The following is a 21,572-nucleotide window of genomic DNA, read 5'->3' as shown; positions in this document are numbered from 1 at the left end:
CTGAGCTTCTCCACAAGCCAACAAACTGTCCCTTTGATAATCAAACGCCGCCACCGTCCATCCACCGCCATCCACCTGTCCAGCGTCCCTTTTGACTCTAACCCACGTCTTCCTCCACGCTGTTCTGCTTCTGCTTCACCCATCCATGTCGCAGGCACACTGTACCGCTTCGTGCTTGCTTTGCGAGACTTTGTCCATGCGTGGGTTTAAAGGCTGAGTGGGACGTCGCCCGGAAGCCCTTCTTCACTGTTCACATTCACATTCACACTCACACGCACATTCATACTTTATAACCTCGCCAAATCTGCCTGCGACCGCGCACAGACCAATATACAAGTACCAATCACTCACAATAACAATAGCGTCCCAAGCCTAGAAGGTGAGAGCTATGGGTTACGCCGCCTATCCAGAGTTCGACGACTATCAACAACGGCCCAACCCAGCCGCACCACGCCTACAATCGCTTGCCTCGACAGTAGTTGGAGCCGTCGTCATAGTATACACTCTCTTCAAGACCGTCGAGTTCCTCGGCTATCCGGTTGGCCGTTGGCTTTATCGACTGGCGCGCATGGCTGCCCAAATCCTGCGCCACGCAGGCGCATCCTCCCCACACGGATCCGAATCTGACACGAGCGACGATACGGCATCAAGCAGTGGAGGAATGTTGGGGAGCCTCTTTAGTCTGAGTCCTACGGGTCTACTGCAGAAAGGGGTACGGGGCGTAGCGGGGGCCTTGTCAAGAGGCTCGACCGAAACTCCTCCCGGCTTGGGCAACATGAGCAATTCCTGCTACCAGAACAGCGTCATCCAAGGGCTCGCGTCGCTCCCGTCGCTGCGCGAATACCTTTCGAAGATACAATCCGAACATGCCTCCCTTACCAAGGAGTCCATGAACGGCGCGCTTTACGACCTGCTCCGCCAGCTGACCGATCCCAAAAACGTGGGCCAGAGCTTCTGGGTTGGAGGAAAACTCAAGTCGATGAGCGTATACCAGCAACAGGATGCGCAGGAGTATTACAGCAAGATCCTGGACACAATGGATGAAGAGGTGAAGAAGGCGTCAAGTAGTAAGAGGCGAACCTCTGTCTCCTGGGTTGAAGCGGCAAAGAGTCTGAGTGACTCACCAGACAGTGCAGCCGATTCAGAAACGAATTGCGAAAATAGGAAAAAGGAAAAGACCAAGTCCATCCCGTTGACGGAGCAACCAAAGACCGTACCCAATCCACTGGACGGGCTCCTCGCCCAGCGCGTTGGATGCACATCTTGTGGCTACTCGGAGGGTCTTTCGCTGATACCGTTCAATTGCATCACTGTATCATTGGGTCAAGACCACGCCTATGATATCAGGTACTGTCTCGACGAGTACACTTCCTTGGAATACATTCGAGGAGTTGAATGCGCAAAGTGTACACTTCTTAAACTGAAGAGTACATTGACACCTTTAGTCGCTAAGAGCCCCGATTCGCCATATGCAGCCAGGCTGAACGCCGTACAAGAGGTGCTCGACGAGGAAGACTTTGAGGATAAAACCCTGATAAAGACGCTCAACATTCCAAAGAAGAACTGGGTGAAGAGCACAAAGTCAAAGCAAATAGTAATTGCGCGGGCGCCAAAATCCCTCGTCTTACATGTCAACCGAAGCAGTTTCAATGAGATGACGGGCAACTCGTACAAGAACACGGCCGGTGTTTCGTATCCCAAAATCCTGGATCTGGGGCACTGGTGCTTGGGTAATACACCAAGCGGGTCTCAGCATCCCGATATGTCCCTCGAGGAGTGGCCGCGGGATCCCAAGGAGTCCATGTTGGCTGTGGCAGACGACGAGCCTACGACGAGTTCGCCGTTCCAGTACCGGTTACGTGCAGTGGTGACGCACTATGGCAGTCATGGAAATGGACACTATGTTTGCTATCGACCGCATCCTAAGCCGATGAGTCAAAGAAAGGAGACTGTTGAGGGCGCTGAAGACGAAGGAGATGAGGCACAAGACAATGAAGAAGAGCAGTGGTGGCGGTTTAGTGACGATAGCGTATATGCGATTTCGGAGTTGGACGCGCACCAGGGTAATGTCTTTATGCTGTTCTACGAGCGTATCGATGATCCCATTCCAGCGCCACCACGCACCGACCTCGGTCTACCGCAGATGCTGGCGGTTCCCGCGGATGCCCCTCTGCCTCCGGCCGACGTTGCAACCGATCCTCACCTTGTTGATATTGATGAAGCAGCGAATATCTCACTTCCTGAGGAGGATGACCTCCTCGACCTCATTCCCCCGCAACCGCAACCAGTACAACCTGGCGAAATTGAGTCTTGTGTGCCTCCCACCGTCGAAATCCCTACATCACCAATAGCCCAGACCCCACCAAGCACAAACGACCTCAACTCCAACACAGACTCACAACCATCGTCAACTCCACCCGCATCTCCATCACCAACTCCCACCACTAGCACTTCAGATCCGAGCACAAACACATCCTTCACCACCCTCCCCTCAGACGCCGAATCAGAAGCAGACACCGACCTGCCCACCGCCCCTACTCCGAAAACCACACCCATCCCCCAGGTGAGCCCGCACCTCATGCGCACAGCAGGTGCGCGCCGCGGCCAGGGTGGCAGAAAGAGCCTCCCCCTTGTTTCGGCGACGTAGTTTGCGCGAGGCACGAGGCAGGCCCAGATGCTCAGGCGTCGGTGGAGGCAGGGCTGGAGACGGTGGAGGGAGTGGACTCGGCGTTGGTACTGAGGCGAGATGGGGGTATTTCGACAGAGCCAGGCTGGGTATCAGCGTGAAAGTTTTTGATGTTGAAATGAAATGGCGTTTTGGATGGACGGATGGGGGGCGGGGGAGATATACCTGCTGCCCGAACAGGGTCAGGGCGGCGTTTTTTGTTTTCTTTGGGAGAGGGGGGATTATTGTTGATTTATTGTTTGTTTGCGGGTTGAATGTAAGCGGGCATGGGAGGGGTACCAAGGGTTGTGTATTCGCCTCATGCCTCATCGTACTGGGCGTTTTTCTGGCAGACTTTTGCTTGCTGTTTACTTCCTGCTTCCCCGGGCTAATGTAATAAGGGTTTTCATTGAGCTGTATTGTGAAGATGCACCCGCGCTCGTCTTGAAGCGATGACGCGTTTTGAAAACACGTGGCCAAAGAACGGAATTCTCATCTTCGGTTTAGATTACTGGGATTGAGGGTTTGACACGCATGGGAATGGGAATGGGAATGGGATCGGGATCGGATGGGGTAGCCACCCTTTTTCTCCCCGCTACTTTGCCAAAACTAAAGAACCAGCTGGCTATTTCTTGTCCTTGACGTTTGTGGCTCATTGCGGTTGCGAGGAATCCAGCGTGATTTCCCGCCCGGTTACTGCGCGGTCCTGCATAAGCACATCCTGGCCTGCACTTGCAACATGTCCAGCATCCAGCACGTGCTCGCTATTCCCCCCATCAAGCACAGCACTCAGACTACCTTCCCTCTCGCTCCGTCCCTCCCCACTACCACCGTCTTCATCTATCCAGCCCATACCCGCCCAGCCCTCCCCCGCCGTTCCAAGCACCTGATCGGCATCCAGCTCGACGCCCTCGAACCAGCGTTCCCTCCTCTTAGTCTCTCTAATCCCGCCCTCCATCGCCGTGCGCGCTGCCCTCGTGCTGCGGCCTCTTTTTTGGGCTCCGCCTAGGCAGAGCAGGCCGTTTACGCGCGCCCGCTTTGTCTCGAGATGGCGTTCGTGTGCGACGATGCTGCGGACATAGGGCGCGAGGTCGAGGGTGACGATGCTGAATGTGCGGTCGAATGAGGAGGGTGTGAGATTGTAGGAGCTGCGTTCCGTGAGTGGTGCGTCGGGTGGTGCGGCGAGGGGGTCGAGGGCGGAGGCGAAGACGGAGCGGGTCAAGATGTGGGGATGTGGGGAGATGTTTTTGCTTGCGAGGATTGAATCTGTGTAGGCTGTTTCCGTGGCGGTGGCGTTGGTGTTGGAAGGGGAAGGGGGGGATGGTGAGAATTCTGGGTATGCGCGGGAAAGGAGGAGGCGGGATTGGATGTATAGGCCTGTGTCGAGGGAGGAGAAGTCGGTGCGGGGATCGACTTGGAGAAGGGGCGCGGAGAGGGTGTAGCTTAGGCGTGTCTTGTCGGGGATGGGGGGGAGGGTTGGGTCCGTGGGTTCGAGGTGGTGGTGGGGATAGGTTGGCAGGCCGATGCGAGAGTATACGTCTGCTGCGCTGAGGGAGTCGACAAAGTCGTCGAGGCGTCCGAGCATAGCCAAGTTTGAGGGCGGGATGGGGGTTTGATTAGTGCAGTGTTGGCTGGAGCTATCCACAGGCAAAGTCCATTCGTTTGGACTGATGCCCCAATCTCTCCAGACTTCCTTCAAGAGCTCTTCCTCTTTGTCGAACGCAGTGTGTGCTTGTGCCTCAAAAATGTTATGGGATAACCATCCCATTCCAGGTTGATACGTACCCTCACTAGCCACCCTCAAAGTGTCACCGTGCTCATCGCAGTCTTTCCCGGGTGGCCAGCGTTGGTACATCCACTCCAGTCCACCTTTTCTATCACCAACAGACATCTGGCACCAAAAGTCCAGTTCATTGATGCTCGCGCGGAGGTCATGGTTCCTCGATTTGTATAGATCCTCCACGGCCTTGCGTTCCAGGATATGACCCTCCTTACCAGCAAGCACTAGCAGGTAGTCAATTGCAAGGTCGATTGGAGGTGGTTGGAGACGAAGCATAGCCGCTAGTGGTAGATCATAGGCCGGGATTTGTGTTTCGTCGTTGCAGCTGATGACGATAGGCCTTTTTGAACTGAGCGCGAGCTTTGTGACCTGAGCCCAGAACTGCTGGTCCTCCTCAAAAAGAATGTCTGCCTCCTCAAAGAAGATGAGAGACTGTTTCTGGGATGTGCGGGCTTCTGCAATCAGGGGCAACACGGCTTGCGCGGCAGGCGCCATTTTCTTCTTCGCATCTTGCGTTTTCGGAATGGAGCTCCTGGGTCTGGAAACATGCTTTGGTTTCCCTGCGGGCTTTGCCTGGAAGAAGGAAGTCACTGTGCCTTGACGCCCACTGGCAATGTCGTCTTGCAGAACGGAATCAAACTGCTCAGTATCTGTATTTTCGGCTGTACCAAGGTCCTCTTTGATCGATGATACGGCCCGTTTGTGATTAACGAGATGATTTGCCGTCATGTCGCCCACTTTGTCCTGAATATCTTTACCTGCCCGGCGCATGCCAGAATTGATCTCGAACACCTCAAACCCCAACTCTTTGGCAACAGCATGCACCATAGCGCTCTTTCCACAGCCGTGAGGCCCGCTGACAAGGACAACATTTTTGTCTCTGGTCCACCGTGATACTCGTAAAGATCTCATGTGAGACATGACTGCCGCATGGGGAAGCTCGATCATTTCTTCAGGTTCTACCTCATTATCGGAGACAATGAAATCGTCCGCAGCCTTTTTCCGCTTCTTACGTGGTGGCTGCTTAGCATCAGATAACACAGAGGTCTTGAGCGCGCCGCCAACCGCCATGACCGTCAGGCTTTCTAGCCAATTCTTCAGAGTCCTCGCCTGTTCGAAGTTGTACAAAATGTTCTCAGTGGATTGGGGGCTGTACTTCTGGTTCCATGTCTGACTTTCACACTTTCCCTCATCAAAAGGCGTTAGAGATTTGTGGATGTCGAAGTACAACTTAGCCACTGCAGGGCTGCACCCCGGCTGTAATTCTTGTGTGGCATGGTCTCCTAGGCAAGTCATAACTTGCGCACGTACTCTGCGCGATATATCCGTGCTCGTGGTGAGTAGTCGTGTGGGTAATCGAACGTCTTGAGGTGGCTCAAAGGTAGAGGAGTGCTGTCTCGATGTGTCCTGCAGACTATTGCAAAGGTTTCGCGCCAATCGTGAGACTAGCTCTTCATCTTGTGATAGTTGAACAACAGCATTCTTCATCTTGCGAGGCCTTAGCCCCAATTGCACCGTCTCAATTTGACATCGCATTGGACGGGGACTGGTCGAATTGCGGACGTGAGCTGTTTCTCTTGTTGGCCAAGAGGCTTCGTATAGTCCAGACTGTTTATTTCCACGCGCCCTCTTTCCGTTTATCCCAAAAGCTGGTAAGTCCTCCGGTGATTGATCACGACGAGTCTCAGCACACAACTTACCCGGTGTGCATGCGCTCTTTCGCGGGGCAGGAGGTAGTTGCTGAACAGCAGATTTGGCAGGCGGATCATCTTTCTTGCCTGTGAAGAAGGGATGAGGAGGTTTGGAGGGACCTGTAGGCTTGGTGGTGGCTACTTTGATCTTGGGAGCACGTCTCCCAGGCCGTCTCGGTCCGTTTAGTATTTCTTCAATTTTTTTACCAAGAGCTGTTCTGCTATTGAGGTCTGACATGGAACCATACTTGATCACAGTCACTGTAGGGGAGATTTTGACTTTGGTTCGTGGTCGGCCACGTCTCTTCTTGGGCGACTCTAGCACAGGCTTGGGTGGACTAGATACCAGTTTCCCACTCTGAGTGACCTTGATCTGCTTTTTGGGGGGTGTTTGACGCATTTCAGGTGTCGCATTCTCTGCCAGGTTGGCAACTAGCTCAGCGTCTGAAGCTACTGCACGGTCGTCGAGTCTTGACAGCGATACAGGCTTTTGAACATCCATGTGGGTTTCCCCGCTCTCGGCTTCGTATACAAGCGAAACTTCTCTCGATTCGTTCGTTTGATTCTCAGCTTCCACTTGCAATTGGTGATGCCAGTCTAAATGTCGGTGCAGTGGTTGCGATGAGGATTGCGGTTGTATCGACAGGGGTGGCGACGCCGTCTTCTGCCTCTTTCTGCGCTCATGGTTGGGATCTGCCTCTAGCGAAATTTCTGTTACGATATCACCATTAGTCGCCGCCTGGTCACTGGCACTCTGGGCCTTTGGGCGCGCAAATCTCTCGAGAGAAGTCTGTCCCTTGGTAGCGAATTCACTAGACATGCTACCCTTCGGCGTGCCAGACTTTTTTGTTCGCGTCTTTCGTCCCTTGACCGACTGAGGAATCGTCTCATCATGTTCTGGGCCATTGTGTGCTTCGTCGAGAATGTTCGTTGCGTTGGTGGATTGCGGGTCTTCGGGTGTAGATTCTTCTGTATCCTGGTCAGTCAACCGTATACAATAATCGTAGCTCAGACATACTGGACACCTTGGAGAAGAAAGGATGCAAGCCCTTCGCCTCTAGATGCATTGCAGTTGATACTGCAGCAAGGGCCATTTAAAGTACAGTCCAGTACAACAGAGCACAGCACCGCACAGCCCAGCCCAGCACCAGAATCTACCAGAGCATGTCGAGTGCACACAATGCGAGGCGTAGAGTCTAGATAAGTCGTGAATAGAATCTTATGATAGAGTCTAGCGGGTGAAGGACGGTGTCGAGGGCACTGAAGGCAGATGACAGCTTCACTCTCCAGTCTCCAAACGCGACTAAGAGAGACCAGACGTCAAAGACGCGCCGACGCGCCGGGCACGAGCCACACACTCCCGCCCTGCCCGCTTTTCCCCATTTCCTCTGCGCGCCACAGTGCCTGGCCACACCGCCAAGAGTTCTGCCTTTCTGCCTCACCGCTCGCGTTTTCTGCCCAAGCTTCCAACTTTTTTCTTTCCAAGCAGTTGCAAGTCCAATCTCGTCACGCGCCTCAACCGACGGCTCACGCAGACCTCCAGCCCTCTCTCCCACGCCCAGGTCTGGCAAACACCATCATGTCGTCTGATCAGCCAATTGGCGCGCCCTTTACCCTGGCCACGTTGTCCAAAGCCGTTGCCTCCTCCTATGGGCGTGTGCATGCTGCCGGTGTCTGCAGCATCAGCGGCATCAAGAAGAGGAAGCGCACTGAAATCGCCGTCGGCCTCAATGGCGAGGGTGTATCCATCTACAGCGTAAGTTTGGTTGCTCCATCTGTAAGAGAAAAAAAATTCACAATGCCCAAAAGTTGCAAAATCCACAGCTTGTCACATCGTATGCCCTCCCACCCAGCGCCACCTTCAACGCCGCCCCATACTCGATCTACCGCAAGGGTACTTCACGGACACCCACATGTCGCTTCACCTATGCTTCTTTAACTGGCTCAATTTCAGCGGAAAAACCTCAGTTGGTTTGCTTCCACGAAGAGACGTTGGGAGAAAACACCGAGACCACGAAGACCTTCTGCACTCCGTCAACTACCGCCCAAGTTCTTTCACTTGAGTCGCTACCCGTTCCAGCCAGCGGCGCCACTAGCGCCAGGACACACGACCTACTTGTGACCTATGACGATGGTGACGTGCTTTGTCTCTCAGCGGATCTGCAAACCAAGAGATGGTCTGTCAACCTCAAGTCGCTTCTGTCATCCGGTGCCTCCAATGTTCAGCTAGAGCATGTATCCTTGGCGAGTGCTAGGGCAGTTACTCGTGGTCTTCTGCAGAGTCGTGAAGACATTGCAGCCATCTTAGACCCGACACCAGATGCTGCATCAGATCTGCTAGACCTTACCCAGGTCATATGTCTAGTGGGACGCTTTGATAAGAACCGCAGGATAGTTGCACTTCTGCAAGTTTACCCCCGCTCCCAAGACCTTCCCACAAGCCGTTTATCGCCGGTGAAGCACCTAATTACATGGAACCTACCCGGGACTTCCTCCACTCCAGCATATACGACAGAGGTACCTCAATCTGCGTTCCACGCCTCTAGCGGTATACTACACACACTCATTGGCGGCACGCTTCTCACATACGATTTGTCTGGTACTATTCCAAAGCTCACTTCAGAATTGAGCATGCCTGGAGTGAGCTTGGACGCATTTCTGCGTATCTCGCAAGATGTAATTTTCACGACTACCCAGAACACGTGCCGAGTATTCGATTCCAAGTACAAATCTTTGCAGGCATTGTTGTCAGTGGACCATGTCTCGGCTACAGCAGACCCCACGAGTCCTTCGAGAAAACGCAAACACGCAATACAAGAAGAAGCTGCCCAGACCATCTCGCCATGCCATCTCATTGCCTTCTATGCCGACCTGGGTTTGGTAGTAGCTACGCGCGGAGGTGAGATTTTCGGTATGCAATACGGGAGCACACTCACACGAAAGCGTGTGAAAACAGAAGGCACCCTTCTCATTGATGCTATCGGGAAAGGATTAGCTTGCAAACCCAAGTTTAGCATGGGGGTAGATGCGCAGGCCTGGCGGAGCAAGAAGATCAAGCTAGGTAAGCACGCCAGCAAAGGGAAGATTGCCAAATTTGAGGAAGCTTTTGCTGCGAGCCTGGGTATTGAGCTTGAGGGCAGCAGTTCAAAGACCAAGAAAGCCAACGAGCAAAATGGGGGACCCTTAACAAATGGGATTGGTCCCAAAATACCTGATGTAGACGCGATGACTGTTGACAACATCAACAATGACGAGGATGAGGACAGTGAATTGCGAACATGGAGAATGCCCAAGAGTGTGCCCCACAGCCAGCAACAGCAGTATCGACAACACGCGCTGTTTGCGCTGAGCAAGATCTTCCGCTGGGTAGCTGCCCACCCGTCGCATGACGAGCCACAAGGGCATCTTAAAGTTGACTTCTTCCCACCAAACGTATTCCAGTGGCTACTCCAGATAGGACAGTTGACGAAGGAGTCTATCCGAAGAGCCATTATTGAAGAGAGTCCCGAAAGCATCCAGGCAGCATCTATCATTGTGGACGGAGACATTGTCAAAGCTCTGGTTGACTTCGATCCTGACTTGCATATTCTTTCTGCGGTACTGAATCACAGTCAGTTCCTACCAGCGGGTGAAGTGGTTCAGTCTATCAAGCTACTCATGCAGAGCCTGGATGACAATGACGAAGAGAATGAAGCCATGAAGCTTCTTACTTCTGGAAACAACGAAGATGAGATGGACCTAGACATTACTTCCGAACTCGAGGCCGCATCCCACGAAATCGAGCATGCCCTGGCAGTCCTCGATCACGGTCTCGCAACACGGAGTCATACTCTGCGTCCCGCGCTCATCCGGTTACATACGTTTCCGGCACCAGTTGTCAGTGCAACACTGCGCTCGATGCTGCCTCGTCGAGATCTGGAATCGCTCATCCGTCTGCTTCATCTCGAGCTAAGAAACGGCGGTTGGACCTCTTCCTACGACTTCAACTCTGATTCTGCATTTGCTGAGAGCTCTGCTGGGGACCCGGATGATCATGCCGTCACGATTATCGCCTCCCTCCTCAGCAGTACGCTCGATGCGATTGGTGCAGGCGCTTGGCTTGCTTCTGTTGGCACCCTCTCAACATCAGAGACGAGCGAAGACATCATCCAGTCTCTGCACACGGACACATCGGAAGCACTCAACGGGTTCTGGGAAGCGCGATATATGCGTGGTCTCTTGTCCGAGTTTCTGCGTTACGCATCCACTGTTCCAAAGTCTCAACGACCATCGAATAAAAAGCTAGAGCAACAAGGGAAACCATTCCCAGTCATGAGTAAACTTGACAGGGATGAGGATCTACCCATGCTTCCACTGGGCGGAAAGGCCGATATGGGCATCGAGAGGATGAAGAAGGGTCACGGGGGCAAAAAGGAAGAGCGCAGTAAAAGGGAAATGGGCATGTTGATTAGTAAGCGGGTACCGAAGTACAGCTTCGAGAGAATTGTCATTTGAATGCGGAGCGATTTGAGTTGCATAGTCAGAATAGCATCGTTGCCCTCCGTGGCCATCTCTTTTTGAGCAGACGTTAGGAGGTGTTTTGCAGCTGTTGTACTGCGTCTGCTCGTCCGCGCCATTGTTTGTACTGGTTAGGGCCGAATGCTTGAAATACAGTAGGTAGACCGATATCCCAAAAAGACTAGTGGGGCTCTGTGCACTGGGCGTTTATAGAGATCTTGGCATTGCAACCAAGCCACTCGTACGAGGAGCAACCTTGAAATGACGTTGGTCTCGGTCCGCATCGAAATCTCGTCGCCGCGATGAGATGGCGCCAAAGCTTCGAAGATTTAGTTGCTTTCGATGATTGCTTCCTTTGCGCAACCACTATCGCAGCACTTTTGTCTCCAATATTCTCATCTTCCTTTGGGGGGTTCTTTCATCCATGCCTTTTAGGATACATGATTTGAAGCCTTTTTTGGTGGTATACCGGTAAACGTCGCAATAGTGTCTTGAGCAATGAATCAAGGTGTGCTGGGGAGGGAAGACACGGAACCAGATGGGAACATTACGGCACTCCAAGAAGAGCACGGTTCTTCCAATGGATACCAGCAGCACACGACCGGCATGGAAGACGCGGAGAAGGACAAGAAGAAAGAAGGAAAATCGAATTTCATAGTCAGAATATGGAAGAAACTAGGTCTGGATGTTGACACGGTCCTAATGATGGCAAAAGCGGCCTGTCCCCCAACTATCGCCCTTGCCATGCTACAAGCAGATGCTGTCGCGAAGAAGTTCGCTACCCTTGGTTATTTTGTTGCCATCATGTCCATTCTCGGGTTCTGCATCATGCCACGGGCAAAGTTCATACAGACTATGATTATGAACGTCATCGGAACCTGTCTCGGGTCGGCCTTCACTATGCTCATGCTCTGGACTGGTATCAAGGCCCGTGAGCATACCACTGTCCCTGGCGCACCTCCTCAGCGCTACAACTCGTCCCAATCGGCCGTGTTAGCTGTGTGGCTTTTCTTCCAGATTTATGCTGTCAGCACTATCAAGGCCAAGTTTCCACAACTGGCATTTCCTACAATAATCTATGCCATCCAGATCAATGTTGCGGCGACCAATGGATTCTTATTTACGACAACGCCACAGTGTGAGGCCTTCGTTTTGAGACTGCTTGAAGCATTCTTGACCGGGTTTGGGCTGGCGACGGGGGTATCGCTATTCATCATCCCAGTCACGTCGAGAAAGGTCGTCATGAAAGAATTCACGGGGTACATTATGTTGCTAAGAGGGGCTTTGGGTGCCCACAAGGCTTACATTCACTCTATGGAAGGTGGAGACATGTACGAGCAGACTTATGTTCCAGAGGAGGGGGAGCGCAGCAAACCGAAAGACAGGCCAGAAATTGCGGCGATTAAAAAGGTGATTGGACAGCTGCAAGAGCTGCATGGGAAGCTTACTGCCGATTTGCCGTTTGCAAAGCGGGAGGTCGCGTATGGGAAGCTGACGGCAGATGATTTGGAGGGCACGTTCAAGAAGTTGAGAACGATATTATTGCCTGTGCTGGGCATGAGTTCAATTATGGATCTCTTCGCCCGGGCGGCTGAAATCAATCATTGGGAAGGCAATGAGACTGACTACAATGAGGAGGAGCGCATGAAGGCTGTCGCAGATTGGAACGAACTATTCTCATTCGTACACGAACCGTTCGACAATATATTTCAGGCCCTTGATGACGGTCTTGCTCACGTCCTTCTGAAGTTACAGCTCGTTGAACCACCGAAGAAAATGAAGGGTCATAACCAAAATGATGAGGAAGCCAAAGGCGATTCTATTCGACCAGGAGACGAAGGTTTTGCCAAACATTTCGACCAGCAGGCCGCAATATTCTTCGGCAAGAAAGAGCCTACGCTCCGCCACTGGGTGAAGAGCAAAGGCATCACACTTCACGACGACTATTTCTCTGAGCCTGACTCCATCAATGACGAAACTCTCAAATTACTTCCCAACATAACTACCCGCGAGCGTGATCAGCGCCAGCTCTTCCTGGTCCTATACATAATGTTCTTGCTTAATGGCATCAGCCGGGCGGTCTCCGACCTGGTTAGATTCGCTGACGAGCACGACGTTGCAAAAGAGAAGAAAAAGTTCATTTGGCTCGGTGGCAAGCGCCTTAAGAAATGGATGAGGAGTATCTTTAATAGCCAAGACTCGAATTCTGAGGATGAAACAACAATCGCAGGTTTCGACCGCAACAACACGACGGTCTACATGGGCGATGCGTACAAATCCAGAAGAGACCCCGAACATCTCCCTCCCTCCAACTCTTGGGAGAGATTCGGAAACGTAGTTCGCAGCGTTTCGCACTTCTTACGGAGTCCGGAATCCGCTTTTGGGCTTCGGGCAGCTTGTGCCACAATGAGCATAGCCATTGTTGCCTTCCTCCGCGATACACAGGTTTTTTTCGTGCAGCATCGACTTGTCTGGGCTCTCGTCATGGTTGCTATCTCAATGACGCCGACAGCTGGTCAATCCATATTCCAATTCGTCTTGCGCATCGGCGGGACCGCAGTCGCCATGGTCGTCGCCTGGCTCATGTGGTACATCCCTGGACAACACACTCCAGGCATTCTTGTCTTCGTCTTCATCTTTGTGGCGATTGGATTTTACATCCCGCTCAAGCGTTTCGACCTCGTCATTGTCGGTATCGTTAGCGTCGTGACTGTCACCATGATCGTAGGCTACGAGTTGCAAGTCCGGAAGCTCGGTGTCGCGGCCTCAACAGCAACGGGACAGCCTGCATACCCCATCTACATACTCGGGCCATATCGTCTTGCTACCGTAGTGGGTGGACTAGCTGTAGCATTCTTCTGGACGTTTTTCCCATACCCAATCACAGAGCATTCTGCCCTACGGCAGAAGTTAGGTGGAGCTTTATACCTCAACGCAAACTTCTATAGCATCATGCACGAACGGGTCATGGCGCAGATTCGGGGAGATCTTGGCGATGAGGAAAACGATAAAGAGTCTCCCGGTTATGCATTGGTGAAAGCGAGAAATAAGGTATTCGCCAAGCAGATGCTCACTATTCAGGGGTTGAAGATGCACACTGAATTTGTGAGATGGGAATTTCCTCTCGGCGGCAAGTTCCCCCAGAAAGAATACGGTAAAATTCTCGAGTGTGTGCAGAATATCACAAACTACACATCGTTGATTGGCTACGCGAGCCAGACATTCACGGATCCAAATCTCACTAAAGCTCTGACCAACAATGGTCCTAGGTCACCAACCTCCCCATCTTCTAATACTGAGCCATTAGCTCGCCATGTTTCCGCACAATGGTTCACCGACTTCCGCCGTGTGGTTGCCGATGCACGCGTTACATCGCATGAGATCACATCTCTACTTGCTTTGCTTTCCTCGAGTATCACATCTGGCCAACCATTACCGCCGTATCTGCGTGCGCCAGAACCCTACGGTCTGAACAGGAGATTGGAGCTCGTGGATCCTGGGATTCTGAGTCTTAGACATATGACTGAGCCGGGGTATGCCGCTTTTGCTGTAAGTTCTGTCCTTTTTTTATTCACATTGCGCCTCGATCAACGCTTTGTTGTTATTATACGTAGTAGTTCCAGAGCGATCATGGTCTATTTCTGAATGAAGGGATGCTGACGATAGACTAGGTGATGGCCATTAGCACGAGATGCATACACATGGACATAGAGCGGCTTCTTGCTTCGGTGAAGAAGTTGGTGGGCGAATTGGACTTTTCGTTCCATGTAGTGAGTACGGCAGATAGTGGGCGTAATTCAGATGAACCCTTGGTTAAGAAGGATGAGAGGGGAAGAAAAAGAGATTGATGGCGCAATTGAGAGACTCGGCTTATCGAATTGTCTAATCATGATGTTTTATAGGTGCAAATTGGACTATGCATAGGAAATTATGGAATCAAACGCCAGGAGCTAGGCGTCTATTATTCCTATAGATGTGTTTAGACTGGATTAGTGGCTTTATTACAAGGACTGGACACCAAATTCTAAAATTTATACCATCAACAGCATTGCAAACCAATATGCGCAGTTAAAGCGGGCCCTCATTGCAAAATTATAACCCGTCTCTACCATTCACAGAGGGAGATCAATTCCATCACTACTACAACTCTCATCACATTACACATGCACCTTGACCCAGCCACATGATCCCCACCCAACACCTAAAAAAACTCCAAGAATCCGCTCATTAGCAAGCCTGCAGCAACTGCACCCGTGAATCATTACATCCGACACTTGCTTTCCCCACCCCTCTCAATGTTCTCGCACAGCACAGCACAACATTCACCAATCGCTGTCGCACTGACAGCCAATTTCGGATCTGTTACAATCAACCGCACAGCACGCCGACTCGTGCCCGAGAAAGCATGAATTGATCGTGTGACGCATATCTCGGGAATGCTAGTGAAGTGCACAAGGCGGAAATGCGACGGGTCAGTTGGTCAGCAGGATACAAAGTCCGAATCAGGACTGAATTTGCCGCACGAGGGGGGAGCGCACATGCTGTTGCTTGTGAGCAAAAGGTTAATTTGTTGGTTTGTTGGTGCATGACTCTGACGGATAGAGGGTGTTGTGGGTTGTTGCATGTGATGTTACTTGTTGTCTTGTGAGGTGTAGGAGAAGTGTGAACGGACTGTCAGTCAGAGGGCAGGGGTGTGGACACGTCGTTTATGGCGTGTAATGGGATGGCAAACGGGACTATGGTTTGAAGATAGGGGTGTTGAGATGCGGATGCTTGTATATAATGCGTTATGGCGGTGTTATTGCTTAATGTCTTCGGTGGTGAGATCACGATGACAAGGCCCTAGAGTAAAGTAAACACCGAAACGGGGTGGTTTTACATTTTTGGTAGACGCGGCAGAGCATAGTCGAGTAAGAACAAGTAAATGAGACATAACCGCTAATACCAACTGAAGAAAACGGGGGTCGATGCCTCTCCCAAAGCTCCAGACGCCAAACAATGCAACCAACCCATAGACACCATTACTCATATATCATTGCCACATCAAGTCACTGTGTCATTTACCACTCCAAATCTTTCTTCCCCTTGCCATTCCCGCAAGCAAGGCCTTCACAAAAGTCCTGAAGCTCATCCGTACCGGTATCATTGCTCTGCTGCTTCGCAGGCCAAATCTTCTTGCCCTCACGCTTCTCACGCGCAGCGTGCTCGAGCACGACTTCGCGACAACGCTTCTGGAAGAAGAGAGGTCCCTTCTCCATGTGTGGATGCAACTCGCCGTTGACAAAGACACCAGTTTCAATGTTCTTCTGCGCGCGCTCGCAGAGGATCTTGTCCTCGCCCATGACACGCTTGTACGTGTCGCTGATGAGGAGGAAATCCTCGTCGGAAGAGTGCTTGTTACGCCACACCTCGTAGTACATGACTGACTCGGTGGGTGATTTGGGCATGAACTTCTGCATAAAGAGGAAGTGTTGTGTGACCGTGAAGGAGGCATTGGGGAAGCAGTATGTGGAGCAGATTTCTTGGCCGAGTGCCTTGCGGTCTTCGGGTGTTTGTGGGTCGTGCTGGATGTGATCGGCGTCGCAGTGGACATCGTAGCTGTCGAGGTTGACCAGCCCAGTGGTGAGATCGGGGTGTGTGGTCTTGCAATGATAGCATTCGTTGAAGTTGTCTGCGAGAATCTTCCAGTTGAAGGGTCCGTCGAGGTTCCATGTGTGATCGAATTCGTAGTCGTCGAAGTTGAATTGATTGAAGCGGGTCTGCTCGTCGACGTGGTCAAACTGTGACTCCCATGATACATCGGGTTCCTTCTTGGAATCCATGTTGATGTAAATGAACCCATTTCTGTCAAGGCGAGTGTGGATAGGTAAGAGGCCATTGCTGGTTTTGTCGAATGTAGGGAGATCCTGGTAGCCTGGGGCTTTCGCCAACTTGCCATTCAGACCATATGACCAGCCGTGATATTTGCAGGAGAAGATCTTTGCGTTACCCTTGTCGCTTTCGACCACAGGGTAGGCACGATGCCTACAAACGTTATGAAAGGCGTGGATCTCGCCAGAGCGATCTTTCGAAACAACAACGTCGTAGTTGGCTACATTGTAGCGAAGGTAATCACCGGGATTCGCCAATCTTGACTTGTGTGTGAGGATCAACCACCGCCGGGAGAAAATTGCGCGTCTCTCAAGCTGGTACATCTCTTCTGAAGTGTACCAATTAGCGGGAAGAGCACGGACCGCTTCCTTCTGTGGTGGTGAATTGGGGGCGGAGCCGCCCAGGCCGATGTATCTGAGGAATGATCCAACCATTGTGCTGGTATATTTGTACGTTGTTGTTATGTCCGAACGTGCTTGCAACTTAATGGCAAGGACAATCAAGTCGATGTAGTATCAACGTTGCCAGTAAATCTGATGGTATTTGATTGATGGGTGGTAGAAGCGTAATTATACTCAGATCAGTTCACAACTTTATCCTTATTCTTATCAAATAATTTCCTCCCCTAAGCCCCCATGGGGTAATGGCTTCCATATCTTACCAAGGCATGGTGGCCAGCGGGGCTTGCGAACGTAAGCGGCTGGTAAACGCTCTGCCAGCACCACATACATACCTACGTGTGTTGCACTGAAGAAGCCTTTTGCAACCACTGAATTGCCATCGTGATCAACCAGGTCTGACTAGACGCTCTGAATAAGGAGCTAGAAGCCAATGGACTCCCATGAGTGGCTGGCGACAGAGCCAATTCTATGACTGTGCATGAGACGCATCCAACGGTCATTATGATAGAACTCAAAGACCGTTCTCGTCGAGCTGCCCCTCTCGCTGACACGGACTGCGATGGATCTGATTTCCGAATGTGGATATTAGACGCTAACCCAAGGCTCTACCAGATTATCAACTCTAACACTTCGGTCGCATTCCTTACTCTTATCGGGGTCTTATCGCCACAATCTGAATTTAAATATATTCAGAAATTCTTGAAATGATAACACCGTTCTCGCGGTGACTTTCAGAAGTGACGGATGTTGCGCATCATAGCGAAAGCAGTGCGGTAAGTCGATATGCAACGCCGGAGACATAGACATACGCAGCTTGTGCGAACAAAGAAGTGCATACTATAGTTGGCTCCGGTATTGATGAGTAGAAATTTCAGAGCGATAGCCCATTGTTCCGAGCAAAGATGTGGTCCGGCTGAGCCGCCTATCACCAAAGGCTCGTTTCGTTAGGAATGATACGACATTACCGCACCGTTTTCCCTACCCCTCATCAATTTCTGTATTACTCTTCTTGACGGGTCTTTTGGCGCCTTCAAGTCTCTCGCTTGTGTCAAGCTTTTGCAGATGAGCCACTGTATAGCAGTGACGTGTCGCATTGGATCTGCACTGACCTTTGGACTTCGACGTAAGTGTGTTGATATGAAGCTTCACTGAGCTTTCATTGCGACACCTTTCTGGTTACTTCAAGGAAGCTGTCTTTGGCTCATTTTCTCACAGTGAGGTTCCAGGTGCAAGGGCATTGCATAGGTCCTTGGAGCTGCTATGACATGCGTGCATCTACTCGCCATTGCCAGCGTCCTGTCAGTCGCAACGAAGCCATCACTTGATCGGCAATCAAGTTCCCTATTGCGGTGAGCGGACTGGGTTGGTGCTCTCGAATGGCCCCATGGTACTGACGTTCATCTGGTCGTAGGAATTCATCGTGTTGAAGTTTAACAATGCTTAGTGAAGCGGTGACATAGCCGCAATGTTGTGAGAAAATGGTTTGAAACTTGACTCGCTCACACAACCTTACCATGTGGCCACGTAGAGTAGTGCTCAGTTGATCCGACAGTGATGAATGTCTGTGAAAAGCAAAAGGAGTAGGAAGCGGGCACGCGAGGCGGGGTTGCCATAGCATATGTAGTCTGGCGCAGTGGCGGTCCGAGAGATCTCACTAGACCCAAAACGGCAATCAGGACCCTACATCCATGAGAGGTATTCATCCCCCACCAATGCCGTGAATCCCACATGCGGGGTGGCGGGCTGTCAGTCTATCACTATTGCATTTGCAATGATCATGGGAAAGCTTTCACCGTATTGAGCCTCTATTCCACGCTTAGATTCGGCTCCTAGTCTGAAGTCGGGCGGCGAAATGGTCCGTCATTGTGGGCGTCTGCAGCCTTAAGAACAGTGTACCTACGAGTTTCGGAGGGCCCCATCAATTGCATTTTTTTTTCTACAATGGCGACCTCGCAGCGTGTCGTTATCATTGGTGCCGGCATCGTCGGTACCAATCTTGCGGATGAGCTGGTCTCCCGAGGATGGAACAACATTACTGTCATCGAACAGGGCCCCCTAAGTATGCCAGGTGGTTCGACATCACATGCTCCCGGACTCGTCTTCCAAACGAACCCGTCCAAGACGATGACCTTGTTCGCAAAGTATACGGTGGAAAAGTTTCAAGCCTTGGAGCGGGATGGTCAGAACTGCTTCAACCAACTTGGAGGTCTAGAGGTGGCGACCACCCCAGAACGCCTTGAAGAGCTCAAACGCAAGCATGGATATGCACAATCATGGGGTATCGAGGCCTACCTGATCAGCCCAGAGGAGTGTTTGAAGAAACATCCGCTCCTCAACAAAGACATGATCCTCGGCGGACTTCATATCCCGAGTGACGGTCTGGCATTGGCAGCTCGCGCGACGCAAATACTCATTGAAAGTACAAGCAAAGCTGGCGTCCGATATCTCGAACGCACAGTGGTCACTGGGATTGAGCAGGCTGATGACCACGTGACGGGCGTAACCACAAATAAGGGATATGTTCCAGCCGACATCGTTGTCTCGTGTGCTGGCTTCTGGGGCGTCGAAATCGGTGCAATGATTGGATTGAAAGTCCCTCTGCTACCTCTCGGACATCAATATGTCAAGACAACGGCTGTGCCAGGCCTACAGGGTCGGGAAGTCAACACAAAGATTAATGCAAAGAACGCTGAGTTTCCCATTTTACGACACCAGGACCAGGACTTGTATTATCGAGAACATGGCGAACAGCTTGGAATTGGATATTATGGACATCGACCTATGCCCATTGTGGCCTCATCATTAGGAAACACTCCTAAGCATGTTGACGAAAAGAACATGCCGTCACGTCTCGAATTCACACCAGAAGACTTCGAACCAGCTTGGAAAGCCACCAAAGAGCTACTGCCCGCCTTGAGAAATACTGAAATTGCTGATGGTTTCAACGGTATTTTCTCCTTCACTCCGGATGGTGGTTCTGTCGTGGGCCAAGCCCCTAATCTGGATGGCTTCTGGGTAGCCGAGGCCGTTTGGGTCACGCACTCTGCTGGTGTAGCTCGTGCAGTGGCAGAGACGCTGACTGATGGCCATTCGACTGTAGATATGGCCGAGTGTGAGCTGACACGTTTCGAAGAGGTCCAACTAAGTCCAGAGTACGTCAGCGAGACTTCGCAGCAAAATTTCGTCGAAATCTACGATATCATTCATCCTCTTGCCCCCAAGCTGAACCCTCGTAATCTCCGCGTCAGCCCTTTTTATCTCCGAGAACAAGAACTTGGTGCCTTCTTCCTTGAAGTTGGTGGTTGGGAGCGTCCACACTGGTACGAGGCAAACGCAGATTTGATCAAGACACTGCCTCCTGATTGGCAGCCAGTCGATCGAGATGCCTGGTCATCGCAGTTTTACTCTCCAATCGCTGCCGCTGAGGCTTGGAAGACGCGCAACGCAGTAGCCATGTACGACATGACAACATTTCACCGCTTCGAGATATCTGGTCCTGGTGCTACAAATCTGCTCCAGGGATTGACGACAAGCGACATATCTAAAAAGCCGGGAAACATAACACATACTTTACTTGTTGATGCTTATGGTGGCGTTTTGAGCGACATCTTCGTGTCGAGACTTGAAGACAATGTCTATCAGGTGGGCGCAAACACCGCAACGGATCTCGTCCATCTTGCACGCAAAGCGCGTAAGCAAAGTAAAGAAACGCCTAGCCAATGGGCACAAGTACGCGATATTACTGGTAGTACTTGCTGCCTCGGTCTTTGGGGTCCACGAGCAGGAGACGTTATCCTGACTGTCAGTTCTGAGGATTTCAGCAACAAGGGCTTACCATACATGGGTGTGAAGAAGACAATCATAGCCGGTATCCCGGTGACAATGTTTAGGAAGTCCTTTGTCGGGGAATACGGATGGGAGATTCAGACTTCGCCTGAGTACGGCCTCCGTCTCTGGGACATGTTATGGCAGTCAGGGCAACCTCATGGCCTTGTCGCCGCCGGTCGTGCGGCTTTCAACGGTCTTCGGATAGAGAAGGGTATCAGAGCGTCCGGGAGTGACATGACATCCGAACATAATCCGTGGGAAGCTGGCGTCACGTACGCAATACAATTGGATAAAAAAACCGACTATGTTGGCAAGACTGCGCTCGAGCACCTATCGAAGAAAGCACCCAAACGAAGGCTCCGATGCCTGATTGTCGATGATGGTCGGTCCATGATACTGGGCAAGGAACCCGTTTTTGTAGCCGGCAAGAGAGCCGGTTACGTCACCAGTGCTGCCTTTGGATACACAGTGCGGAAACCGGTCGCTTACGCCTGGTTGCCAAGCAATATCAGTGAAGGAGTGACGGTAGAAATTCAGTACTTTGGGAAGAGAATCGCGGCAACAGTAACCAAAGATCCATTGCACGACCCGCAGGAGCGACGTCTTCGCAGCGAAGGTTCATCGCGCAAGACCGAGCCACAAAAGAGGCTCAGGTCGCTGTTGTGATAGACTGGCAATATTATCAATGACCCGCATGATTCACGGACTGCATAGGAGTTTGGCGCATTCGACTGGGTCGAGATTTCGATGCAGCATTTGAGAAGGGTAGGTTGATAACATGGGCGATGAGATGATTGAACGTCTGTACGATTGCTAGGTATTCCAAGTAGTGACGACTG

At 51.6% G+C, this 21,572-nt stretch overlaps 6 protein-coding genes across 6 annotated transcripts; 4 read left to right on the top strand and 2 right to left on the bottom strand.

The window, feature by feature from the left end:
• Positions 1–388: 388 nt before the first annotated feature.
• Positions 389–2,647, top strand: IAQ61_005568 (uncharacterized protein; the record flags this gene model as incomplete). Its single annotated transcript, XM_003839996.2, has 1 exon — positions 389–2,647. One exon carries the CDS (start codon positions 389–391, stop codon positions 2,645–2,647), a length of 2,259 nt encoding a protein of 752 aa, XP_003840044.1.
• Positions 2,648–3,317: 670 nt separating this feature from the next.
• On the bottom strand, positions 3,318–7,230 carry IAQ61_005567 (uncharacterized protein; the record flags this gene model as incomplete). Its single annotated transcript, XM_003839997.2, has 2 exons — positions 3,318–7,105; positions 7,155–7,230. 2 exons carry the CDS (start codon positions 7,228–7,230, stop codon positions 3,318–3,320), a joined length of 3,864 nt encoding a protein of 1,287 aa, XP_003840045.2.
• A 390-nt stretch (positions 7,231–7,620) lies between these two features.
• IAQ61_005566 (uncharacterized protein) lies at positions 7,621–10,630 on the top strand (the record flags this gene model as incomplete). Its single annotated transcript, XM_066096848.1, has 2 exons — positions 7,621–7,892; positions 7,946–10,630. Exons 1-2 carry the CDS (start codon positions 7,716–7,718, stop codon positions 10,628–10,630), a joined length of 2,862 nt encoding a protein of 953 aa, XP_065953199.1. The 5' UTR covers positions 7,621–7,715.
• A 501-nt stretch (positions 10,631–11,131) lies between these two features.
• Positions 11,132–14,614, top strand: IAQ61_005565 (uncharacterized protein; the record flags this gene model as incomplete). Its single annotated transcript, XM_003839999.2, has 2 exons — positions 11,132–14,182; positions 14,305–14,614. The coding sequence occupies 2 exons, from the start codon at positions 11,132–11,134 to the stop codon at positions 14,479–14,481; spliced, it is 3,228 nt and encodes a 1,075-aa protein (XP_003840047.1). The 3' UTR covers positions 14,482–14,614.
• A 1,079-nt stretch (positions 14,615–15,693) lies between these two features.
• IAQ61_005564 (uncharacterized protein) lies at positions 15,694–16,938 on the bottom strand (the record flags this gene model as incomplete). Its single annotated transcript, XM_003840000.1, has 1 exon — positions 15,694–16,938. One exon carries the CDS (start codon positions 16,936–16,938, stop codon positions 15,694–15,696), a length of 1,245 nt encoding a protein of 414 aa, XP_003840048.1.
• A 1,908-nt stretch (positions 16,939–18,846) lies between these two features.
• Positions 18,847–21,399, top strand: IAQ61_005563 (uncharacterized protein; the record flags this gene model as incomplete). Its single annotated transcript, XM_003840001.1, has 1 exon — positions 18,847–21,399. One exon carries the CDS (start codon positions 18,847–18,849, stop codon positions 21,397–21,399), a length of 2,553 nt encoding a protein of 850 aa, XP_003840049.1.
• Between the last annotated feature and the right edge of the window lie 173 nt (positions 21,400–21,572).

The sequence above is a fragment of the Plenodomus lingam genome (assembly GCF_022343315.1).
Source record: "Plenodomus lingam strain CAN1 chromosome Unknown contig_22, whole genome shotgun sequence".
Classification (NCBI taxonomy): Eukaryota; Fungi; Ascomycota; class Dothideomycetes; order Pleosporales; family Leptosphaeriaceae; genus Plenodomus; species Plenodomus lingam.
This window is presented reverse-complemented; position numbering and strand designations above follow the sequence as displayed.